Raw genomic sequence first — 19,814 nt, 5'->3', positions numbered from 1 at the left:
CGACCATCAATCAAAGCAACCAGTCAAAGTAAACACTCAGTGAAATTTCATTCATGATTCATTCGTATTCTCATTGCTAGCTCATTCACGCATCTAGGGTATCAAACAAAAAGACCTAAGTCACCACATAGCAGGATAAAAGCACTTAGCCACTCAACTAATCTCCAAAGATGAGTGAAATGCAGAGCCGCCTCGGATCTCTGGTGCCCTGCTACAACGCCGAACCTAGGTTAGAAATTCACCCCAAGCAACTCTCGCTCAAACCCCATGGTAGCCAACTTAGGCTGTGATGTCTAGTCATAAATAGAGAGCAAAATCAGTAGCCTCTGACTTCTGCACCTATGTCTGCCCAGGTTAAGAGGAGTTGATCGTCAATATCCCTTCCATTCCAAACGCCCGCCTTTGCTTGGTTGATGTGAACGCTAGAACAAGAGCTGACCACAGTGTTATTGGCAGCAAACAGTGTGAATTTCGACCTCGGAATTATTCTGCAAGATGCTAAAAAGAAGTCAGCATACACACAGTGAGGAAGAAAAAGATCACAGTATTACTTACCGACCATTCGGGGATGTTCTTGATTTGCTGCCACATGAACTTTTCTAGCTTGTTTGCGCTTTTAGCGTAAGGAGTAGTCTCGTTGTTGTAGCGGCGACAATTATCGAAGATGAGCCTCGCATCTTTGATGAAATCGTCTGGTCTCGGGTACAGGTCGTTCTGTAGGCGCTCCTCCATAGTGGACAGGTCCATTGGCTCTTTGATCACTTCGTAGTAATCTGGCACTTCGTCTTTGTTCACGGGTTGAGCAAAAGGCCAAGCTGCGGTGTGGTTCTGCATGTCATTGAGGAGATGCAGGAGCTGGTTGTAATTGGGGCCATGACGGGGTTGACGTGAGAGTTCGTCCATGGAGGGAGACCAGCCTGACTCCTTGATGGCTGTTATCGACATTGGATCAATCTCGCAGACACCGTTCTTCCATGCAGCCGGCGGAGGATGGACAATATGTGACTTGCTCACCGCCCGAATCTTGGCCATAACTGCCTCCTTCTGCTTCTGCAACATGCGGGGGACCTGTAGATAGCGGATCTTGGGGAGCATGCTGCACTGCATGATAGTACCTCCTTCGTAGTCCTTGATATATCCCATCCATATGGATTTGTCCAATGTGATTTCTTTGGTAAATCCCTGCTTCTTGAAGTAGCCAATAGCGTAATTGTCGGCATAGGTGAGGAAGTACATGATTGGAGAGGTGGCCTTCACATAGTCCTTCAGGTGAGCCATGAGATGTGCCCCGTATCCTTTGACCTGCTGATCTGAAGAGATAGCGCAAAACACAATCTCGGCAAACTTTCGCGAGTTGAATGGTCGGTATGTGATTCCACCCACGACTTCGAGAGGTTGCTTTATGATTGCGATTGAAAGGTGTGTCTTGTCGTATACGAGCCGAGCAATGTAGTCCTTAGGCATCTTGGGTAGCTGCTTTTGGAAAATACATTTCAATCCAGTCAGGATGATGTTATGCTCTCTTGAGTTGTCGTTGTTAACGACTCTGAACTCAATCTGACCCTGCTTTTCCTCAATAACAGCGGGCTTTTCGGGAAAATCGACAGGAGTGGGTGTGATTAGAGGTTCGGTGTCAGACTGCAAGATCTTTCCGTTAGCTTATGATTCTTCTGAGTCAGGACCACTGTGGGAGACAGGGGCAATCATATCGCCACAACCAGAGCGTGGGTTTTTGAAACTTGGCCATGATTATTTTGGTGAGGGATTGGAAAGTAAAGTCTTACATCTTCGTGTTTTGTGACAGCACCGTCATCAAGACTGGGGGATTCTGTCCGCGCCTTCTTCGACCGAGACGACGAAGCATCTTCTGAAGCCTTTCTTTTAACAGCTGCAAGATGTCAGCAATGAGAATCAGGCTCATCTCCCGCGGTAGATCATCGCGCGACTTACTTTCGCCATTCATGAGCGCCATTGTACTAGATTTGCCCCCCCAGGAACCTGGATAAGAATGTGACAATGACAGATTCGGACGTAGAGTTCACACGTAACATTCGCGACTGTCTCTTTGACACAAATATCGAAAGAATCAATGGCGCTCATAAAGATCGTGGTCTCCGTTTTGGAGAGAACGCGGAGTGAGTAAATCATTACCACTTCCAGGCATCATTGTCGCTGTTTTAAAATATGGTGCCTGGCATATATAAGCGGCGAGAGTCGATGTCAATTTGCGACTTAGTGAATCAAAAGGACCAACAAACAGTCAGCAAACTCCATGAAGCAATTCAGGCAATGTAGGTCTATTGCTTCCCACTTCACATCTTCTAAGAATGAGCTATTTGAGCCTTTAAACTCCGTACGATGTCGAGAATCCGCAATTCCATGATGCATGCAATATCATGGACAAGCCCCACAACAGGTCACTAATCTTACACATCAAAGGCAATACCATGTCATAACCCGGAAACCCAGAAGGCTCATCGATTCAGACCAGAAACATTTCCGAAATGGGGAGGCTGCCGTACCAATCTGACTGTGCCCAGACGACCGAAAATGTTCCCAGCGGTTTCCAAACGACCGCGATGTGTCTGCTCCGTCCTTCTTGCCTTCTCCATTTGTTTGTGGTGATTTGCAAGAACTGCCCTTTGTTGTGAACTCGGTAAATGCATGAGACTTCTCCGATCTTCAGCACGAAGTTGTGCAAGCTGGCTGTTGAGGGCAAATTCTTGCTTCAGTGCTCTTGTACTCACTTCGGCATTGGAACGAGAGGTGGGCTCGGCAGCACTTGGGGTTACTTCGGCATCGGTCTGTGCATATGCGGCCGGAGTCTGCAAGGCTTGATCAGAAGGAGACGAGGTAATATTGTGGCCTGTTCCAGTGACGTCTGAAGCATTTGCTGCTCGTTGTCTCCTCGTCCTGGCCTGCGCTCGAAGTTGAGTATCGTATGGGGAATGCCTGGCATGGAGATTGTGGTACAATTCTTCTTCTGCATCTGACGTGGGGAAGTCGTAGAAGTCTCTGTACTCAGCCTCCTTGTTTGTGAGATCATATTTGCAGTGTCCCTTTGCCATCATGTGCTGCTGCACTGCTTGCCGAGTGTTTCGCTGTGTTCCACAGTAGAGACATTCGTAATATCCGGAGATGACCAGATGAAAATATCCAACGAGGGTGCTCATATCTACCAATAGATTCGTCGAATCTACAAATAGACCATGAGTTTTTGACATATGGGCCAAATTTTGGTCCAAATCTGTGCTCATCTCGTTGCAGAACAGACATTCTGCTTCATTGAAAACATATTCGGTACTGGGAGAGGGGGGAGACGATGAGTCGGCTGTTTTATCTTCATCACTGTTTGGTGTCTGTTCTCGACTTGCGAGGAGGGGATAACTTGAAAGTGATTCGCCTTTGAGGGTGGTCATGGTCGCGGTGGGAGCGGTAGTGAGAGTTTCACCGGCTAGAGGCATCAATGATAAAGATGTTCGTGAGAAAGTAAGTTCTAGGTATGGATTGGGAGGCGCAGGCGCAGTTCACAACAGGAATGTTCTTGCTAATGTCACCTGTCTTGCAGCCAATCTACCTGGTATATATGTTTTTCGGTACAATAGCAGGTGACGTAGGTGCTGCCAAACAATCTTCCGTCCGAACTGCCCAAGACCGACAAGTGAGTCACTTTGATTTTTCCAGAGGTGAAAATCAAAGGTCTAGAACGTGAAACTTCTTGCTGAGCCTCTGGCCATCTATGTTACGGAGTAAAGTTTCTCAACGACATCTTCCTTTCGATGGGCAGTACAGGGTGCGGCCAATAAGGAGACATTCTATACAATTGTAAATGGTACTTTTCATCTACATTGGAGTGACATGATATGTTGGCTTTTGGTAAATCCGTCTGGCAAGACAGTGGTCATGGCGGCTACAAACGGAGTGAAGACAGACCATTCCCATTGTGGAAAGTGGAAAACATTCTTGTTGGCCGTCGGTCGTCCGGGTTCGCCTGAACCTATAGTCCACCGTACAAAACGGTCGATCATAATACTTGATACGTAATGAGCACGGACCTCTGAATTTGGTTCAATCAAGCCGTTGAGCAGTCGTATCGCATTCGTATCAGACGACCAAACGCTGTGGTCCCCAAGCAGCGATTGTCATGTTTCCTTTCGCGCAAATTGGAGAAAGGATGCGACTTGAAATGTGAGATGACCATACAGATTGCAAGAAATGTCGCACAGATACAGCTCAGATGACACGAGGCGCCGCTGTCTCAAGGCCTGTGAGAATTGCAAAAGGCGCAAGGAACGCTGCAATGGAGTCTTGCCTTGTGGACGGTGCATCTCAAGAAGAGTCGAACAGGAATGCCGTTTCATAAATGGACCAATGTTCCAGGCGCACGAAGCCCAATCCTCGCAGTTTCAGGTCACTAAGCACGCCCCCCAGACCATTCAAGCCGAAAAGGTTGCGGACGGCGTTCTTGACCATGCCTCAGATAGAATCAGTCAGAGTATGGGAAACGACAAAGGCTCGACGGCTCCTGTGCCCCAGCTGACCCGTTTGATTCGTGATAGTAGAGGCAAGTACATGTTCATCGGCGATTCAGCAAATCTTGCCTTTTTACAAAATATTCGAAGGCTTGTGGAAGCGTCTATAGGAACCTGTGCTTTCACAGAAGATCCTTTACGGCACATGATGGTTGAGGACATACCCCAACCTCAGGGGCAGGGACATTGGCTGGACTCCCAAAGGAATGAAGCCGTCTTGAAGCCGACACTGGAAGAGGCGACTGCACTTATCAGACAGTATATGTTCACGACGAATTGTGTCCTTGATCTTTTTGACGAGTCGGATCTGCTGGCATATCTCCCCCAATGGATTGACGGCACCTCGGACCAAACCGATTCCTACGGATCCATCTACTACCTCGTCCTTGCCATAGGGGCTCAGACTTCAGCGGAGGATAAGGATGACCTCGCAGAAATGTATTTCAATCATGGACGCTATTTAACAGCCTTGCTATACATGGAAGAACCGAGTCTCCTTTCAGTGCAGTCTCATGTTCTGATTGCTATGTACATGTTAGGGGCGTCAAGGCGAAACGCTGCTTTCATGCAGCTCGGCACAGCCGCAAGAGCAGCTCATGCCTTGGGACTTCACAAAAAGGACGTCGCCGACCTGTTTGCCGAGTCGGAACGCAGAACTAGGGAAAGAACTTGGAAAGTACTTCGCGTTCTGGATAGCTTTGTAAGTCCGACTGACATCTAGTGGCTGTGGGCTTGGTGCCAGGACCTCGTTTCCTCCTTGCGAATAATTGAGAATTATCTACTGACCAATACAGATGAGTTCTTCTTTGGGAAGACCGTATTCCACCTCGGAGACCAGGGACACCACAAAAAGGGAAAATTATTCCGCAGCGGTGAATCTTTGCTCCATTTTCGAACACATCGAGACCGAAGTGTACGCTAAGAGGATGGTCAGTACGGAAGCTGTCCAAAGGATCAGCAAAGAGCATCGATACTGGACAGCGCTGTTCCAGCAAGGCCTGAAAGAAGATGGCATCAGCCCAGAAGAGAGGCTCCCTGGAGGGCTCCCGAATATTGGTCTCATTCATTTGAAAGAGGCATACTACTGGTCGATTATCCTTCTCACGAGGCCTTTCCTACTCGATTATGTTTCGGTAAGCATCGAAGAAATGAGAGACTCCAATACCAAAACAGCGACACATGCCACTCGTTCGTCGAATCAGACATTGGTTGATGCCTGCGTCGATTCTGCCGTACGATCGATTAATTTGCTAACTGTCCTCCACAACTGCAAACACGTTCCGAAACGACTCCCTTTCGTGGTTAACTCGGTTTTTGTGGCCGCTATGATCACGGGAATTGCTTTCTTCGGGAACCTTGACAGATCTTTTCCATTAAAAAAGGCACTTGAGGACGCACAAGCCGCTTTGCGACTGCTCTCGCCGCATGATACACTCGCCCAGAGACATCTTGTTATCATCGAATTCCTTCAAGCAGCATGCCATATCTACATCGAACGGAGAGATCGTCAGAAGATGGTCGGTCACAGGAGAGCAATCGGGAGCATTTTTGGTGTACTTCATGAGCAGCAGAACATATCGTTGGCTTCTAGCTCTGCTAGGCCGGTCATGGAATCTACATCTACATCGTCTGACCCTGTTGCGAGAGAAATCGACAACAGTGGCCAGAAAAGTCTGCCCGGGAATCAAACTGACTTCAAGCCATATGAGACCACTTTGCAATCCACGCAGTTTCCTGGCCAGTCACCCTGGATATCGGAGCAAAATCATGGGTTTACTCTAACTGAAGGAGCCAACGACATGCCTTTTGGAGGATTCGAAGCATTCAGCGATCAGGTCTTGGACTTCTCTCCGCGTACACTGTGGTTTGACACGTACGAGGAGAATAATCCTTTATGGCAACTCCAAGGTTTCTTAGACTCGTCCAATCCGGCAGATATGCCCTTGCCCGAACTGTAGGATTGGCAGGGTGAATGACGCAAAGGTGCTCGAGTGATGCCCTCAGCATGTAGGGAGGGTTCACAATTTTATACCCTTCGAGAGAACTTTAATCATCTTGCGCAGTTACTATGGAATGATCACAAGTACCTTGTGTAGACGAGGCTGCGCTGCTCTCAAGTGTCCAGCCTTCTTCAGCCTCGTAACTTCGGAGATTTGATAATGCTCGGAAAAGTTTCCCTGGCATGAAACTGCGTTATAACTATTGAGACCACCTTGCTCTCCATACATCAGCACCACGACAATACGTATACTAGATCAGCACGAGTCGCCATCGCCTTAGACTCATTACCACAGAACTGGCACCATACTTCGTCAATGTCGCTCCACGAAGTCTGGCAAGCAGCTGCAAGCAGCCCATTCCAGCCATCCGTTGGTAAAGACAGCCAACTCCCTTTGGGACTGCTGCTGTTGCTTATCGGTATGATGAAATGCTGCCCTCAACAATTGCACAGCTGATTTCGAACAGGTCTCATTCTCACTGGTCTTTTTGGCTTGAGTAGGTCACACTTCCCATTCCGACTTAGATTACACGGCTAACTGCTGCTCAGACCGATCTCTTCTCTCCATTCCTCTGTTCGGAATACCCGCTTCTCTCGCATTTGGGTTTGTCAACAGCGCATTCAACTATGATTCAGTGGCTGATGCCCGTACAGATTCGGCGCCGTGTATGCCATTTGTGGCTTTGGTGTATATGTCTGATATTGCCGTCCCCTGAGCTCACCTGGAGATCTACTTCCAATATCTGCACCTAGCCCAACAAATGGCTAGCCCTCCCTTGTTCACCGCGGTTTCCACCTCTGCAAGACAATTGCACCTTCTTCTCCGATGTATATCGTTCTCCCCACGAGCAGAAGTTCAGATAACGCATTCTGGTATAAGATTCTCGGTTGAAGAAGCTCGGGTAATCCAAGGCCTCACATTTCTCGACAAGGCACTATTCTCTTCGTACAATTTGAACGTGACCGATGAAGAGCACATGTTGCCACCTTTTTCTATATCCATAGTCGCCTTGCTCGAAACGCTACAGATCTTCGGTATAGCCGACACCACGTCCTCTTCTCGAAATCCATACGGTGGATTTTCCTCGTCATATGGCAATGCTTTCAACGCTCCTGCTCTAGCAGTAGGAGGAACATGCCGAATCTCCTACCAGGAAGTTGGTGCGCCGCTCACAATAACTATCCAAGAGGGTTCCGTGACGACAACATGTGAGATGAACACGTATGAAGCACAAGAGGGTTACGAGGACGATGGTGGAATCCCGCTTGATCGAGAGTCCTTGCGCTTGAGAGCCATTATGCGAAGCACTTGGTTACATGATGCCATGAACGAACTTGCAGGGACGAATCCGACCACTCTCGTCCTCAACGCGTCCACTGCTTCGGCTCCCTTCTTTGCGTTGGCTGGTGAAGGAGGCCCTTTCGGAGATAGTACTGTAGACTTCATGCCAGAGTCCAAGAACGAACCAACTCCGAGCGGTACCAGAGGGAAGAAGCAGCCTCTTGTGATGGAGACGTTTTCTGTGGGGACTCCTACCAGACCCATCAAGATAAGACAGAGATACAAATTCGACATGATCAAGAGAGCTGGCCGGGCCATGGCTCTAGCAAGTAGGGTCAGCATTCGACAGGACCGCCAAGGAGTACTCAGCCTCCAGTTCATGATTGACCTTGGCGACGGAGGGAACTCAGGCCCGCGGCGAGACGAAGGAAATGGCGGCGTAGATGTGCCGCCGTCTCCTGGAAGTGTTGCTTTCGTTGACTTCAGGTTCGTCCCATTAATTGGCGATGAGGATGATAGTTTCAGTGGAACGGAAACAGAGAGGGAGGAGGACAATCTGCCTGAGTAGTTTCTTAGCAACAAACTCATCATCCGCTGCGTATCACCTTACCTTGCCAGTTCCTGGACTTCTCATTACCCGTTCATTTTTTCCTTTATGACGAGCTATTGACCCTCGCATCATCCGGTCATCACTTTGGCCTGTCTCAGGCAACCTCATCCTTTCAAGAGATCACCTCTCAAACCTCCCTCTGACACCCCTGGAAGGCGGGCTACATAAAACAGATTGATCCTATGCAGGACCTTTGACTTCTCATATCTCTACTTGGTCTTCCATCTAATCAACCATATCGTTGGGTTTCTCTTTTACCCTCACCCGGGGCCCATCTCAAACTTGTTGTTGCCTTGATATCACAGAATCACCTCCCAGTCAGGGTGCTCCTAACAAGCTGATGTGGCGATCACTCGGGAACTTCTTCTACCATCAGTTTTGAGACTGCCTAGAACCCCAGGTAACTAGGTTCCGAATCACTACCAATCTCTGCAATAATTCCACATCCCATTTACCACCCTCTCTTTCGTGCAGTTCAGCATCCCTACGCTTCCAAACACCTATCACCAAAAGACTGTGTCGCCATGGAGGCTCCCGCAGAGGGTATGGTCAGCTACTCCGGAAACATCCCTGAGGCCTACGCCCCGTCCGAGGGTGTAGGGCTGTTCACCAAGAAGTGGTGGGCAAAGATCACTGCCGAAGACGATTTCTGGGTCGACTTGGCCTACAATGTGCCCAAGGCAGTACTGAGGAAGCGTGTCAAGCAGAGTGTCGTAATCGATCACGACGTTCGATCACGGGCTCGCAAGAAAGAAGAAGAGCGCCTTGCACGGGAAAGACGACGTACTCAAGCTTTGAAGGTTGCGAGATCGTCCAAGCAGCAGCATGAACCCACATCCAGCCACAACGACCTGCCCAGGTCCCCCGCAAACACTGTGGCTACCGGTGATATTACGTCACTTCCGTCGGTGCTGCCAGCAATCGCCGACAAGGGTGTGAAAGATGGCTCACACAATGATGTCGTGGAGAAGTTCGAATGTGCCAAGTGTGACCACTTCTGCCTCAAAGACGAGATGAGTCCCATTCCAAGCGACGGTAGCATCTGCAAGCAGTGCTTTGAGGGCAATGCCGTGAAGACAGAGGAGATGTTGCTAGTGCCAGCTGCAGAAAGCTCAAGCCGTGGCCCTACAGCGCGCCCTTCAACCCTTTGGACGGAATGGGTCATGAGACATTTGTGCCGGGTAAGCCATACACTTCAGCTCAGTGATGTCTTTCTGATGATGATATTAGGAAGACCCGGAGGTTGACATCCGACGCGCTGCAGCAAGAGCAAAAGAGGATGTTAGTGGATCCGAACGCAAGAGGATCAAGCTCGAACCAGTGGACAATGGATCGGGCAGAGCGATGGACGCGTAGGGCCTCGAGAGAGAGAGACATCTCATCGTAAGTGACAAACCCTCTACCCAATGTCTAGGCACATGCGACTAACACGATTTTCAGATACTCGTCATGAGTTGGCGGTCTGCTCGCAACCAAGCAAAAAGATAGACCAGATTTATTCATTGCAATCGATGGACATGGGCTGGGCTTTTCATGTTGCCTTGTGCACGCGTTATCTTATGAAGGGCTGAAGAGGAGATTAATGTGCTTACAGACATGGTGTAATTGGAAGGAAACCCTCCTCGGTGCTCGCGTTGATGGATCCAGATGGTTGCATTAAGATGCTGGGTGCTTGAGGGAATGTCTGCTTAGCCTCGAGGAGGAACGAGGCAATTTTGTATGTTGGGGTCCGGGAATCCTGAGCCAGCTCTTCACTTCGCTCTTCTATCTGATACAATCCATCGAACATGGAACATCAGTATCAGAATCCTAAACCGTAGGATCTTGTTGACAGACATGACAACCCAAGTAGAGAGGCCACGATCGCAGGCGTATTTTGGAACCGCTAGTCCTAATCGGGTAGTTTTGCTCGAGTGCACTCGATGCATGATTTTTTCAAGTTCAATGATAAAGGAGATTTCGAGACTTTCCTTTTCGTTGATACTCGGTGCCATATATGAGCAGAGTACAAGTACGTACTACTGTGGTCGTTGATTGTGACCCGAAATGGTGTGGGTTCGTCAGACGGCAAACATAAGAGCAAATGCTTCGCGAGCCCAGCGTCGATACTTTTTGTCATACAATATAATTCATGTTCGGGCACATCCCCGAACAGCCTCGAGCCCCGATTCTTTGCTAATTTTATTCCTCCCTCGTATCGCATGCGTCATTTTGCCAGACGTCAACAAAATCCATGAGGACAAGGTGAGTTGAACGAATCTTTTTCTTTTTCTTTTTCTTTTGCAAGTGAGTGGACTTGTCACTTGAAGGTTGGCTGTATATCATTATCATTATAAATACCGTTGACGTATTCTTTCTACGCACTCGACCGATCCAAAAGGTACACTGTGTACCGCCCAACCTGAGCCGATCCGAGAATGGATGAACCTGATTTCGACGACGACCGCGAGATGGAACGACTCGCGTCCAACAACCCGGCGATGACCGTGCCCGCCAGTCGGGTCATCTCACAACGCGAGTTCGACCGTCTCCGTTCATCACGATCTCATCCTCAACAACCGAAAATCCAAACTTCATCAGACCCGTCTGGAGGATCAGAGACCTTCGTCAAACGGCCGTCGCGGTCACCACCGACCCCGTCGTCGCCCGGGCCGACGACACCCACCACGACAAAGTACGACGTCGGATGGCGCAGGGTCGTCCGGAACTTTTCACCGTCGTGGTTCTCCGTGACCATGGGCACGGGGGTCGTTTCGCTCCTCCTCATCACCATCCCCTTCAAAGCGGACTGGCTCTACTGGCTGTCGGTGGTTTTCTTCGTCCTCAACACCGTCCTCTTCACCCTCGCCCTGCTCATCTCCATCCTGCGCTACACCCTGTACCCCGAGATCTGGGCCGTCATGATCGCAGACCCGACCAACTCCCTGTTCCTGGGCACGATGCCCATGGGATTCGCCACGTTGGTCGAGAGCTGGATCTTTCTGTGCTGCCCTCACTGGGGCTACTGGTCCGTCACGTTCGCCTGGGTGTGCTGGATGATCGACGCCGTCGTCGCGGCCGCCGTGACGGTTTCTCTGCCGTTCCTGCTCATGAGCCAGAGCCACCAGCACCAACTCGACAGGATCACGGCGGCACAGTTACTACCAATCGCCGCTACTATCGTGGCTGCCGGAGCAGGTACACAATCCCCCCCCCTTTTTCCTCGCAATCATCAATCCACTGACACGACCCTTCTCTTTCCACAGGCAGTGAAATTGCAGAACTTCTCTCCAACCCGAACCACGCCTTGGGTACACTCTTGACCTCTTACGTGATGTGGGGCATGGCCACTCCCTTTGCCATGACGATCCTGGTGATTTATTACCACCGCCTGGCTCTGTATAAACTACCACCTCGCGAGGTGGTGGTGAGTTCATTTCTTCCTCTCGGACCTCTAGGTATGTATCACCAGCGTCTTCGCCTCACACATTGTACACATTTCTTACCCACACCTGGCTCTTTGAAATGTCATTTCCACTCCCTCACTTGTCTCTCTCTCTCAAATGGACAGACAAACACATCAGAAGCTAACCTCGATCGCGGAACCCGTCGACAAACAGGCATGGGAGGTTACACCATCATGTACCTGGGTCGAGTGTCGCGCCAGGTCTTTCCGAGGGTCCACCTCTTCGCCGGGTCGCCCCCCGCCGACGCCCTCCCCCTCACCCTGGCCGGGGACGTCTTGTACGTCTTTGGCGTCTTCGTGGCTCTCGTCATGTGGGGGTTCGGCCTCGTGTGGCTCGTCTTCGCCCTGGCCACCATCTACTCGACCCGCCCTTTCCCCTTCAACATGGGCTGGTGGGGCTTCACCTTCCCCCTGGGCGTCTACGCCATCAGCACCATCACCTTCGGCGTCGAGATGCCCAGCCTCTTCTTCAAGGTCCTCGGCACCATCCTGAGCGTCGCCGTCATGGTCCTGTGGTGCGTCGTCGCCATGGGCACGGCCAAGGGGGCCTGGTCGGGTCGTCTCTTCTTCGCCCCGTGCCTGAAGAACCTCAAGAAGGAGGACCGCGTGCCTGCTGAAAGTTCGGCGCCTGAACAGGACCGAGAGAAGCTGTCGACCACGGACAGTACCTAGGTACCTAGGCAGTGTTGTGTTTATCATGTATAAATTGAAGTTTCAGGGACCTAAACCATTTGTCTACTCTGATATCGTACCGTACCTTCGTTTCAATTGCTGTCTCATTGCATTCCAAAGTTCATTGCTTTGGGCAACTACTCTAACGAACCCACACATTCAATAGTCATCCCATCATTCATACGTACAGCGTCGCCTGTCCATATTCATTTCTCCTGCGTAACGTCGGTTGAAGTCAGTCACGCTTCTGCTCATACCTCTCTGATTCTACCTATTCAAATTCATGGCCCCGTCAACAGGCCTCATCCGGTTTTCTCCATAGCCACCACAATCTACACTTGATCAACATCACAAGTACACCAAAGAGCATGGCTGATGCCGCCTTTCATACTCCGCCAGTGGGATGCGTAGGATCAATCCACTTGACACCCTCCGGATTCTCGACGGCCACTATATCCGGCAAGTTCACCGCAATGGCCTCCCCGTCGCTTCTCATCAGCACACACTCCAGCTCCTCGTCCTCTTTGGCATTGATCTCTTGGTGCGGCACGTATGGCGGAACGTAGATGAAATCCCCGGGCCCGGCTTCCGCAATGAACTCGAGGTTCTCACCCCACCGCAACCTCGCCTTGCCCTTGACAACGTAGATGACACTCTCGAGGTGACCGTGGTGGTGGGCTCCCGTTTTGGCGTTGGGGTGGATCTTGACCGTGCCGGCCCACAGATGCTGCGCGCCCACGCGGGCCATGTTGATGGCCGCAGCACGGTTCATTCCCGGTGTGCTCGCAGTGTTGGTGTCCAGGCTGTCTGCCGGAATGACGCGAACACCGGACTCGCGCCAGCCATCTGGGGGGGTGTCGTTCTCTGAGTTGGCGTGGAAAAGGTATGCTGGGCCTGTATGTGGGTGAGGATGAGAGTGGTCATGGTCATGATCATGACTGTGACCGTGAGAGTGCGAGTCGGACATGTTGGGGTCTTCGCCTTGTATCACTTGGTCGTTTTGCTCGGATGCAAGGGAAAGAAGCAATGGTCTCGTGTTGGAATTGTTGTGGATGATGTATACAAGCTTTAGACCTCCCCAAACAGTTGGCAACTTCTGAATATAAAGGGATCAAAGGTGAAATAGACGGCGATGAGGAGGGGTTTGAGGTAGGATGTGGTTGCCGAAATCCGAAATCGCACCGAGTACGAGTGCTCCATGTCGTCCTCGTGTTGCATAGTGCGGGGAAGTGAAGCGAGGCTCTCGTATCGGAAAACTGCGGCATCAAACACGACGTTGGCGTTCTCATCTTCATCTATCTTGGCCATCCTAGCTGCTACCACATTATGATCGGTTGACGACGAGTTGGGCTGGAGCCTCGAGCTCTCTCAAAGGACTGATCACTGGTTCCAGAAGGGTTTCCGTTAGTTGCCGTTCGTAGTTGGTCAAGTTCACATAGCTCGACTTGTTCCTGAGTACTGCGTACCTATGATGTTAAGGCGATATCTTACCTATTCTTACTATTCTAGTCGGTCTCGGTGGCCTGATTGTGGGAGCTTGCAGCTTCGTATCACCAGTCTTTGCAACCCGCATATACGAGCTCGGTCCCTCGGCTACGATATCGACGTCGAAGTCCAAGAAAACCGATGACCGCCCTGTGATGAGAGGTTAATGTGTCTGCATCGCATACATTCATTCCTTGGGCATTCGGAACCTTGTCATTGGTCTTGCATTATTACTCCTCACCTGGAATTGGTAATTCAACGCGTCTTCACCAGCAGCCCAGTTCACTGTGCAGAGATGTCTGGGCATTGTGGTCTTGGTAGGGGCTTTGCCGCCTATAGTTGATGCACTTGTGTCGTGGCGTTCCAGTTGTCTTGTGCGAATGGTGGGTTGTGTGAGAAAGCTGCTCTATTACATGCTGTTCGATTGGTGTTCTGGCTAGCAGGAGGCATAGGGTGCTTGCTGGGGGATGGATAGGTACGTCGACTCTTCTGCTTGGGACGTGTTAAATTTTTTTCAATCCATGAGTATTTCGCTGTCCTTTTAATTCTCTGTGTTTTTCCTCTTTCCCTCCTATCTCGATTCTGATAAAACCTTCTTGGGAAGGGTGGACAGGAATGATGGTGGTGGCAGGTTGGCCGCACTACGCGAGCGGAGAAGAATGTAGTGTGGATGGCGCGTTGTGTGGCAACGAAAGATCCTGCAGGAAAGGGAACGTACGCGGATGGCGTGGCTTGTGTTGAAGAAACAGACGAAAGGACCGCGTTGGGAAGAGGGCGTCGGTAGAAAAGGGGATCGATATAAGGTGAGGGGATGATGGACTATTGGCAGAAGAGGTGACCGATAATGATACGAGGAGAGAAGCGACGGCGACAGCGATGGCAATGAGACGGAAGCAGCATCAGAAGCCAATTCCACGATAATGAGGTTTCTACACTCGTATCACCAGCAGGTAGGCTTGGGAAGTCAGGTGCCTACGGGCTACGAGCCATGGCGGCAGTGTGACATCAATGGCACCATCATCACCAACACGGATGACGGTGGTGAGATCACACAACTAAACCACACAGACAGACAGAGCAACGACTTAGTTGAAGGAAAATTACAATTTCTCGACGACGATGACAATGACGACAATAACGATAAGGACAGCAACACAGCGACGACGATAATGATGTATGTTTACAAGGTGGCAACAACTCTTCTCCAAAGACGAGCATAAAGCTCAAAACAATGATGAAAAGAGGGAGTGAGCATGAAAGCTCAAGCAATTGGTGGTGATTGACATCTATGGCAACAATGTCAATCACAACACACACACACACACACACAGAGAGAGACCAACAACTAGAAAGAGTGTACACATCAGCAATACCACGATACAGGATATCACGACAACACACATATATATATACAAAAAACAAAGGGGGATGAGGGTGATACGTACCAATGTGAGGACCCGGATCTGGAAAAACAATACGTGACGAAGCGGTTGCACTCATCAGATCACACCGACCGACCCGCCTCCCCCAGTCTGTCCTAGACCGACTAGGTAGCAGAGCCAACTAGCAATGGAGATTTGTACTCCTAGCCTAGTCCTGGGAAGAGGCGCCTCAGTTTTGCACCCCGAAGGATGACCTACCTGCGAAACAGCTTGGTTTCCATGAAGAAAAGAAAAGAGAAAAAAAAAGAAATCCGAAAAGGTCGAGGGGAAAGCCTTCTATTTGTAGTTTTTTTCAGAACCTGCCGCCCTTGACGAACGAGGCCGCCCTTGACAAGAGGCATTTGAGAAGATATGGATGGAGTGGGTATGACAGTGTGGGCAGCGTAGGCAGACGCGCCTTGAATACACCGCGCACGACCAGTGGGTTGGTGGTGGAACGCGACAAAGGAATAGAGTCTGCGAGATAGAGCCAAAAATAAGAGAAAGTGTTAAGATATGGTTCGCCATTGGGAATTCACCATGCCCCAGACAGCGCCACAATTATACCCCATCGTGGCTTCAAGAGAGAGGATACTGAGTGAATTAAAAAAAACAAGGGGGGCAGGAATTGGGACGAGGCTGTCTGTACATATCCGAAGGACATGATCTCGATTGGACCGGCACTTCCATATACAGACACCACGATCTCGTCGTATAGGAAAGGAAATACGGCTGTCCGATGTTGCCCAGAGTGATATGGAATGAGGCCTCGAAACTTGTGAAGGAGGATCCTCCCATTATCGACCAAGGTTACGACATACAGACTTTGGACTTTGTTCTTTTCCATTGCCTACGCCCCCCCCCAAAGTATCCACAAAGTGTCTCCACCTGTATGTATGTACCATTGGATACCTACTTCCCTGAGGTACTCGTATGTTTAACCAAATTTTTTTTGGAATCGATCAACGCTCCGGATGACACTTCCGTCAAAGGCGCAATTGGATTGGAGTCATTCAACCAAAAGAGGCACGACAATCGACAGAAACCGACGGTGTTTATTACTCGGATGATGTTTTTCAAGAGGCCCAACAGGTAAACATGTGAAAAGGTGGGTAACAGCTAACTGAAAAGCATAGAAAAGGACAATCAGGTTTGGGGAAACATTGCACGGGTGACACACTCTCTACCTCTACCTAGGTATATACAACAACCTGTAGCTTGTGATTTGCACTTGACTTGTATATACGTATACAACTCCACCAACAAAACGCAAACCAACCTACCTTGAAAAGAATGATTCAAAAGGTCGAGGCAATCCAAAAAAAAAAGAAAATTCATGCACACTTCAAAGCAAAAACGATTTTCATTTGACCGTGCCTATTTCATTCTGTCCGGTAGAACCTCAAAAACCATCTCATTTCTCGAAAACATGTTTCACCATGTCAGGTCGATCTTGATGACCTTGCCTCGTCTTCTCTTTTTCTTTTTTCGTCACAATTAGACACCAGAGCGAGGGGAAACAAAACCACAATAGAAACCCAAATCAAGTCAAGATCCTAAGCATAGAATACATTTAGACGAAAGAAAAAGCAAGAAGAAAAAGATGCATTCTTACCGTCACCTTTCGTTCATGCCCAGATTCGTACATTTACACACACACACACACACACACACCAGACTTTCCAGTCCCATAAAAACCACCTTGATCACCGCCAAATTTCAAACCGTGCAATCGCTTCATACCCAGATACTATCCTCACATCGCGTGACATTAAACTCGACACCCAACTCGATCTCCTCTCCTTGAGCACGTAATTGCCCCAGAATAACATCACCGGGGCTCGGTCCATCCGTCAATGTGTCCTTGACGTGAATGATATAGACAGTGATGCCCTTGAGAGGCTCTCCGAGCTTTTCGCGAGGCTGCGTCCCCGAACTCGATTGGCCCTGTCCATATCCCTGCGAGACGGAAGGCGTGAAAACCTGGGCAGGTGACTTGGGGCTAGCCTGGGACGCGACTGGCTTCGGTCGTCCGCCGGGCGTAATGGCGCCAGAAGCCGCGCCCGAATGACTGTTGACTTCCCTCGACGTCCTTCGCCTCGGATGATGGTGACCACAAGAATGCGACGCCACTCTCTTACCAACATATCCCGGATTAGCTGAGGAAGGGTTCGTCGATGGAAAACCACTCGATGTGCCGTCAAAGTTTGTTGGCTCTTCAATTTCAAGTGTCGGCGTCAGCGTAGAGTCCCCATTCGTGGATGTTGCCGCTCGTTTTCGTTTTCTCCTCAGATCAGTTGGGGAGGGCGGCTGACGCATGGCCATACTTGGAACGACCGCGGGGACACTTTCAGTCCGCTGGTCTGTAGTCGCGCCCTGATCAGCCTGTTGCTTGCGCTTGTTGGTGACACTTTTCGCCAGAAAGCTCAACTCTGCAATGAGATGTCTCGGGCACAGATGCCCGTACAGGTCTTCGTTCCGTACGCTGTCGTCATACGAGCATTCGATGAAAATTGCCTTTAGACTGCTGTTGACAATCTTGCCTGCAGCATCCTCCCACACAATGTGATTCCTGGGCGACATCGAGACCGAGTCTGGCTCGACGTCACCGAAGATCAAGATTTCATTTCCAGTAGCATCGTTCCGAACGAAGAATGCACTGCTGCCTACCGGCTCAAACATGTAATTCGGATCGGGGGCGAGATTTGGAGGCACGCTACTTGCCCCCGGGGTCATCGGTGCAGCAGCAGACATGCTACCTATGAATGGCTGTGAAGGTTGCTGCGACTGTTGCTGCTGCTGCGCAACGGCCGCGAAATAATCATGGCTTGCGTCCGAGATGCGACTCATGCGTCGTGATGGGAATGCGTATTCGGCGCCAGTGTAGCCAAAGGAGTCGCTATGCTGGTGCCCGGATATGCTGAGTCTCCTGCGTTGGCATTTCCCGTGACTAATGCCCCAACACTTGGTAGCAAGACCATCGCACACATTGACATAGCCTCGAGATTCGCCAGATCCGAGACGAGGGTTGCCTCCTTCGATCAGCCTCCTATAAGTCACAAATCCCACTCCATTGCCTTCGTCGGACAGGTTGGGCCAAAGCCAGTCGTTGAAGATGTGATTCTTGATCGCCTCAATTGTAGAGGGCAGCGCTACAATGGCTTTGGCTTCACGGCCGTACTCAAGGGCCGGTGTGTTGATTGCCATGGCAGACAAATGGTCGAGATGAGGGTGTGTGATGAGGAAGGCATGTAAAATCTCACGGAAGATGTGCAGGCCATTGGCTTTTGCAGATATGTTCGGGAAAGGGATGCCCGCAAAGGGACCAGCTTCAAGTGTCTTCGAGTATTCCGCCGGTGGGAGGATTTCGGAGGTCAGAGGCATTTGCCGTTCGAGGATACGAATGATGTTGGCGAGGTGGGAGCCAGCGTCAACGGCAATCATTGAGCTCTTGCGCCATTCCGTCTGAGGCGCGCGGACCAGAAGACCGGTCGCATTGTCTTCTAATGGTCCGCCTGAAGAACCCTAGAGTGCCATCAGCCTCAGCATCGAAGGGGTGCAAGGGTAAGGTATATATAAAGTTTAAGGCATGTACACCGGAGGGTCGAGACTGCGACGCGTGTAACATCATAGAGGTTCTTGGTCACATACCAGTACTATAATATGAAAGGATGCTTCATTCTTTTCACCGAGCTCGCGAAGCTGGTTAGGAGCTTCGCGCCGAGCATGCTGCTCTCGCATGGATATGTTTGTTCTTCTGTGCTCTCAAGCTCTTTGTTCACCCACACTCTGTCGGGCCGTTGCACAAGGCCTTTGTCTCTAGAATATGATCCACTTTCGGCCCTCGGTCCTACAACCAATCTTTATTCGCAATGAGAATAGGTTCAAGGGGCGGTATGAGGAGCACTGGAGCTGGGCATGGGTTGCGTGCGGCGTGCAGACTGTCAAATACCCAGACAAGTGGTAACAAGTCACTCAAGAACACGCGACATGCTCGTCGTGCAAGCAGATTGCCCAGGAATGCGGAGGATCGACGTTGGACATGTGGAAGTGGGACAGAGAGGGACCGGGCTCAAGGATGGTCAGATCAGCCCAGGATTGTACTCCGTAAAGTGCTGTGGCTTTCACGAGAGGTCCAGCAGTGATAGCTACCCTAGGGATCTGTTATGTATTCCATTTCTGGTGATGGAAAAGCCAAAGGAAGGAGACGGAGAGAATAGAAGTCAGGTAGGCAAGAAGTGAGAACCTTGCACATACATATATTCATTCGTAGCTTGTCGAATGACTGGCCTGTCAGTGTTCTTTGAATACGAACAATTGGTGTTATTGGTTCTGCGCTCGGACTTCGCGAAGGCGGCCAGCACTTTG

At 50.2% G+C, this 19,814-nt stretch overlaps 8 protein-coding genes across 10 annotated transcripts; 4 read left to right on the top strand and 4 right to left on the bottom strand.

The window, feature by feature from the left end:
* Positions 1-40: 40 nt before the first annotated feature.
* PV06_07557 (uncharacterized protein) lies at positions 41-2,087 on the bottom strand. The gene is made up of 4 exons (XM_016408816.1): positions 1,951-2,087; positions 1,785-1,888; positions 556-1,638; positions 41-498 (listed from the first exon to the last, which is right to left on the bottom strand). Exons 1-4 carry the CDS (start codon positions 1,970-1,972, stop codon positions 484-486), a joined length of 1,224 nt encoding a protein of 407 aa, XP_016260570.1. The 5' UTR covers positions 1,973-2,087; the 3' UTR covers positions 41-483.
* Positions 2,088-2,297: 210 nt separating this feature from the next.
* PV06_07556 (uncharacterized protein) lies at positions 2,298-3,534 on the bottom strand. The gene has a single exon (XM_016408815.1). The coding sequence runs from the start codon at positions 3,462-3,464 to the stop codon at positions 2,475-2,477; it is 990 nt and encodes a 329-aa protein (XP_016260569.1). The 5' UTR covers positions 3,465-3,534; the 3' UTR covers positions 2,298-2,474.
* Positions 3,535-4,371: 837 nt separating this feature from the next.
* On the top strand, positions 4,372-6,577 carry PV06_07555 (uncharacterized protein; the record flags this gene model as incomplete). Its single annotated transcript, XM_016408814.1, has 2 exons — positions 4,372-5,232; positions 5,327-6,577. 2 exons carry the CDS (start codon positions 4,372-4,374, stop codon positions 6,488-6,490), a joined length of 2,025 nt encoding a protein of 674 aa, XP_016260568.1. The 3' UTR covers positions 6,491-6,577.
* Positions 6,578-6,740: 163 nt separating this feature from the next.
* Positions 6,741-8,417, top strand: PV06_07554. 2 transcript variants are annotated; one of them, XM_016408813.1, is made up of 4 exons: positions 6,741-6,950; positions 6,999-7,028; positions 7,081-7,135; positions 7,186-8,417. In XM_016408813.1, exon 4 carries the CDS (start codon positions 7,293-7,295, stop codon positions 8,379-8,381), a length of 1,089 nt encoding a protein of 362 aa, XP_016260567.1. In that variant the 5' UTR covers positions 6,741-6,950; positions 6,999-7,028; positions 7,081-7,135; positions 7,186-7,292; the 3' UTR covers positions 8,382-8,417. The 2 variants fall into 2 exon arrangements, with proteins under 2 accessions (XP_016260567.1, XP_016260566.1); XM_016408812.1 differs by having other exon boundaries at positions 7,081-8,417.
* Positions 8,418-8,947: 530 nt separating this feature from the next.
* PV06_07553 (uncharacterized protein) lies at positions 8,948-10,314 on the top strand (the record flags this gene model as incomplete). Its single annotated transcript, XM_016408811.1, has 3 exons — positions 8,948-9,604; positions 9,654-9,806; positions 9,864-10,314. The coding sequence occupies 2 exons, from the start codon at positions 8,948-8,950 to the stop codon at positions 9,777-9,779; spliced, it is 783 nt and encodes a 260-aa protein (XP_016260565.1). The 3' UTR covers positions 9,780-9,806; positions 9,864-10,314.
* A 324-nt stretch (positions 10,315-10,638) lies between these two features.
* On the top strand, positions 10,639-13,279 carry PV06_07552. Of its 2 annotated transcripts, XM_016408810.1 has the most exons (3): positions 10,639-11,600; positions 11,669-11,860; positions 12,023-13,279. In XM_016408810.1, the coding sequence occupies exons 1-3, from the start codon at positions 10,841-10,843 to the stop codon at positions 12,538-12,540; spliced, it is 1,470 nt and encodes a 489-aa protein (XP_016260564.1). In that variant the 5' UTR covers positions 10,639-10,840; the 3' UTR covers positions 12,541-13,279. The 2 variants fall into 2 exon arrangements, with proteins under 2 accessions (XP_016260564.1, XP_016260563.1); XM_016408809.1 differs by having other exon boundaries at positions 11,669-13,279.
* PV06_07551 (uncharacterized protein) lies at positions 12,596-13,879 on the bottom strand. The gene has a single exon (XM_016408808.1). The coding sequence runs from the start codon at positions 13,505-13,507 to the stop codon at positions 12,926-12,928; it is 582 nt and encodes a 193-aa protein (XP_016260562.1). The 5' UTR covers positions 13,508-13,879; the 3' UTR covers positions 12,596-12,925.
* A 2,906-nt stretch (positions 13,880-16,785) lies between these two features.
* On the bottom strand, positions 16,786-19,751 carry PV06_07550 (uncharacterized protein). Its single transcript, XM_016408807.1, has 2 exons — positions 19,098-19,751; positions 16,786-18,971 (listed from the first exon to the last, which is right to left on the bottom strand). The coding sequence occupies exons 1-2, from the start codon at positions 19,185-19,187 to the stop codon at positions 17,184-17,186; spliced, it is 1,878 nt and encodes a 625-aa protein (XP_016260561.1). The 5' UTR covers positions 19,188-19,751; the 3' UTR covers positions 16,786-17,183.
* Positions 19,752-19,814: the final 63 nt, after the last annotated feature.

The sequence above is a fragment of the Exophiala oligosperma genome (genome assembly GCF_000835515.1).
Source record: "Exophiala oligosperma strain CBS 72588 unplaced genomic scaffold supercont1.7, whole genome shotgun sequence".
Lineage (NCBI taxonomy): Eukaryota > Fungi > Ascomycota > Eurotiomycetes > Chaetothyriales > Herpotrichiellaceae > Exophiala > Exophiala oligosperma.
Note: the sequence above shows the minus strand (reverse complement) of the source record. Positions and strands in the feature narration are given on the sequence as shown.

What these genes read in the sequence shown, in the direction of transcription:
- PV06_07557 (XM_016408816.1), bottom strand. Translation starts at nt 1,972, where the DNA reads ATGGCGCTCATGAATGGCGAAA. An exon ending in GGCGCTCATGAATGGCGAAA is followed by an intron (nt 1,889 to 1,950) that starts GTAAGTCGCGCG and finishes GACATCTTGCAG; the next exon opens with CTGTTAAAAGAAAGGCTTCA. An exon ending in CTGTCACAAAACACGAAGAT is followed by an intron (nt 1,639 to 1,784) that starts GTAAGACTTTAC and finishes AAGATCTTGCAG; the next exon opens with TCTGACACCGAACCTCTAAT.
- PV06_07556 (XM_016408815.1), bottom strand. Translation starts at nt 3,464, where the DNA reads ATGCCTCTAGCCGGTGAAACTCTCACTACCGCTCCCACCGCGACCATG.
- PV06_07554 (XM_016408813.1), top strand. Translation starts at nt 7,293, where the DNA reads ATGGCTAGCCCTCCCTTGTTCACCGCGGTTTCCACCTCTGCAAGACAA.
- PV06_07552 (XM_016408809.1), top strand. Translation starts at nt 10,841, where the DNA reads ATGGATGAACCTGATTTCGACGACGACCGCGAGATGGAACGACTCGCG. An exon ending in TATCGTGGCTGCCGGAGCAG is followed by an intron (nt 11,601 to 11,668) that starts GTACACAATCCC and finishes CTCTTTCCACAG; the next exon opens with GCAGTGAAATTGCAGAACTT.
- PV06_07551 (XM_016408808.1), bottom strand. Translation starts at nt 13,507, where the DNA reads ATGTCCGACTCGCACTCTCACGGTCACAGTCATGATCATGACCATGAC.
- PV06_07550 (XM_016408807.1), bottom strand. Translation starts at nt 19,187, where the DNA reads ATGCGAGAGCAGCATGCTCGGCGCGAAGCTCCTAACCAGCTTCGCGAG. An exon ending in CCTTTCATATTATAGTACTG is followed by an intron (nt 18,972 to 19,097) that starts GTATGTGACCAA and finishes ATGGCACTCTAG; the next exon opens with GGTTCTTCAGGCGGACCATT.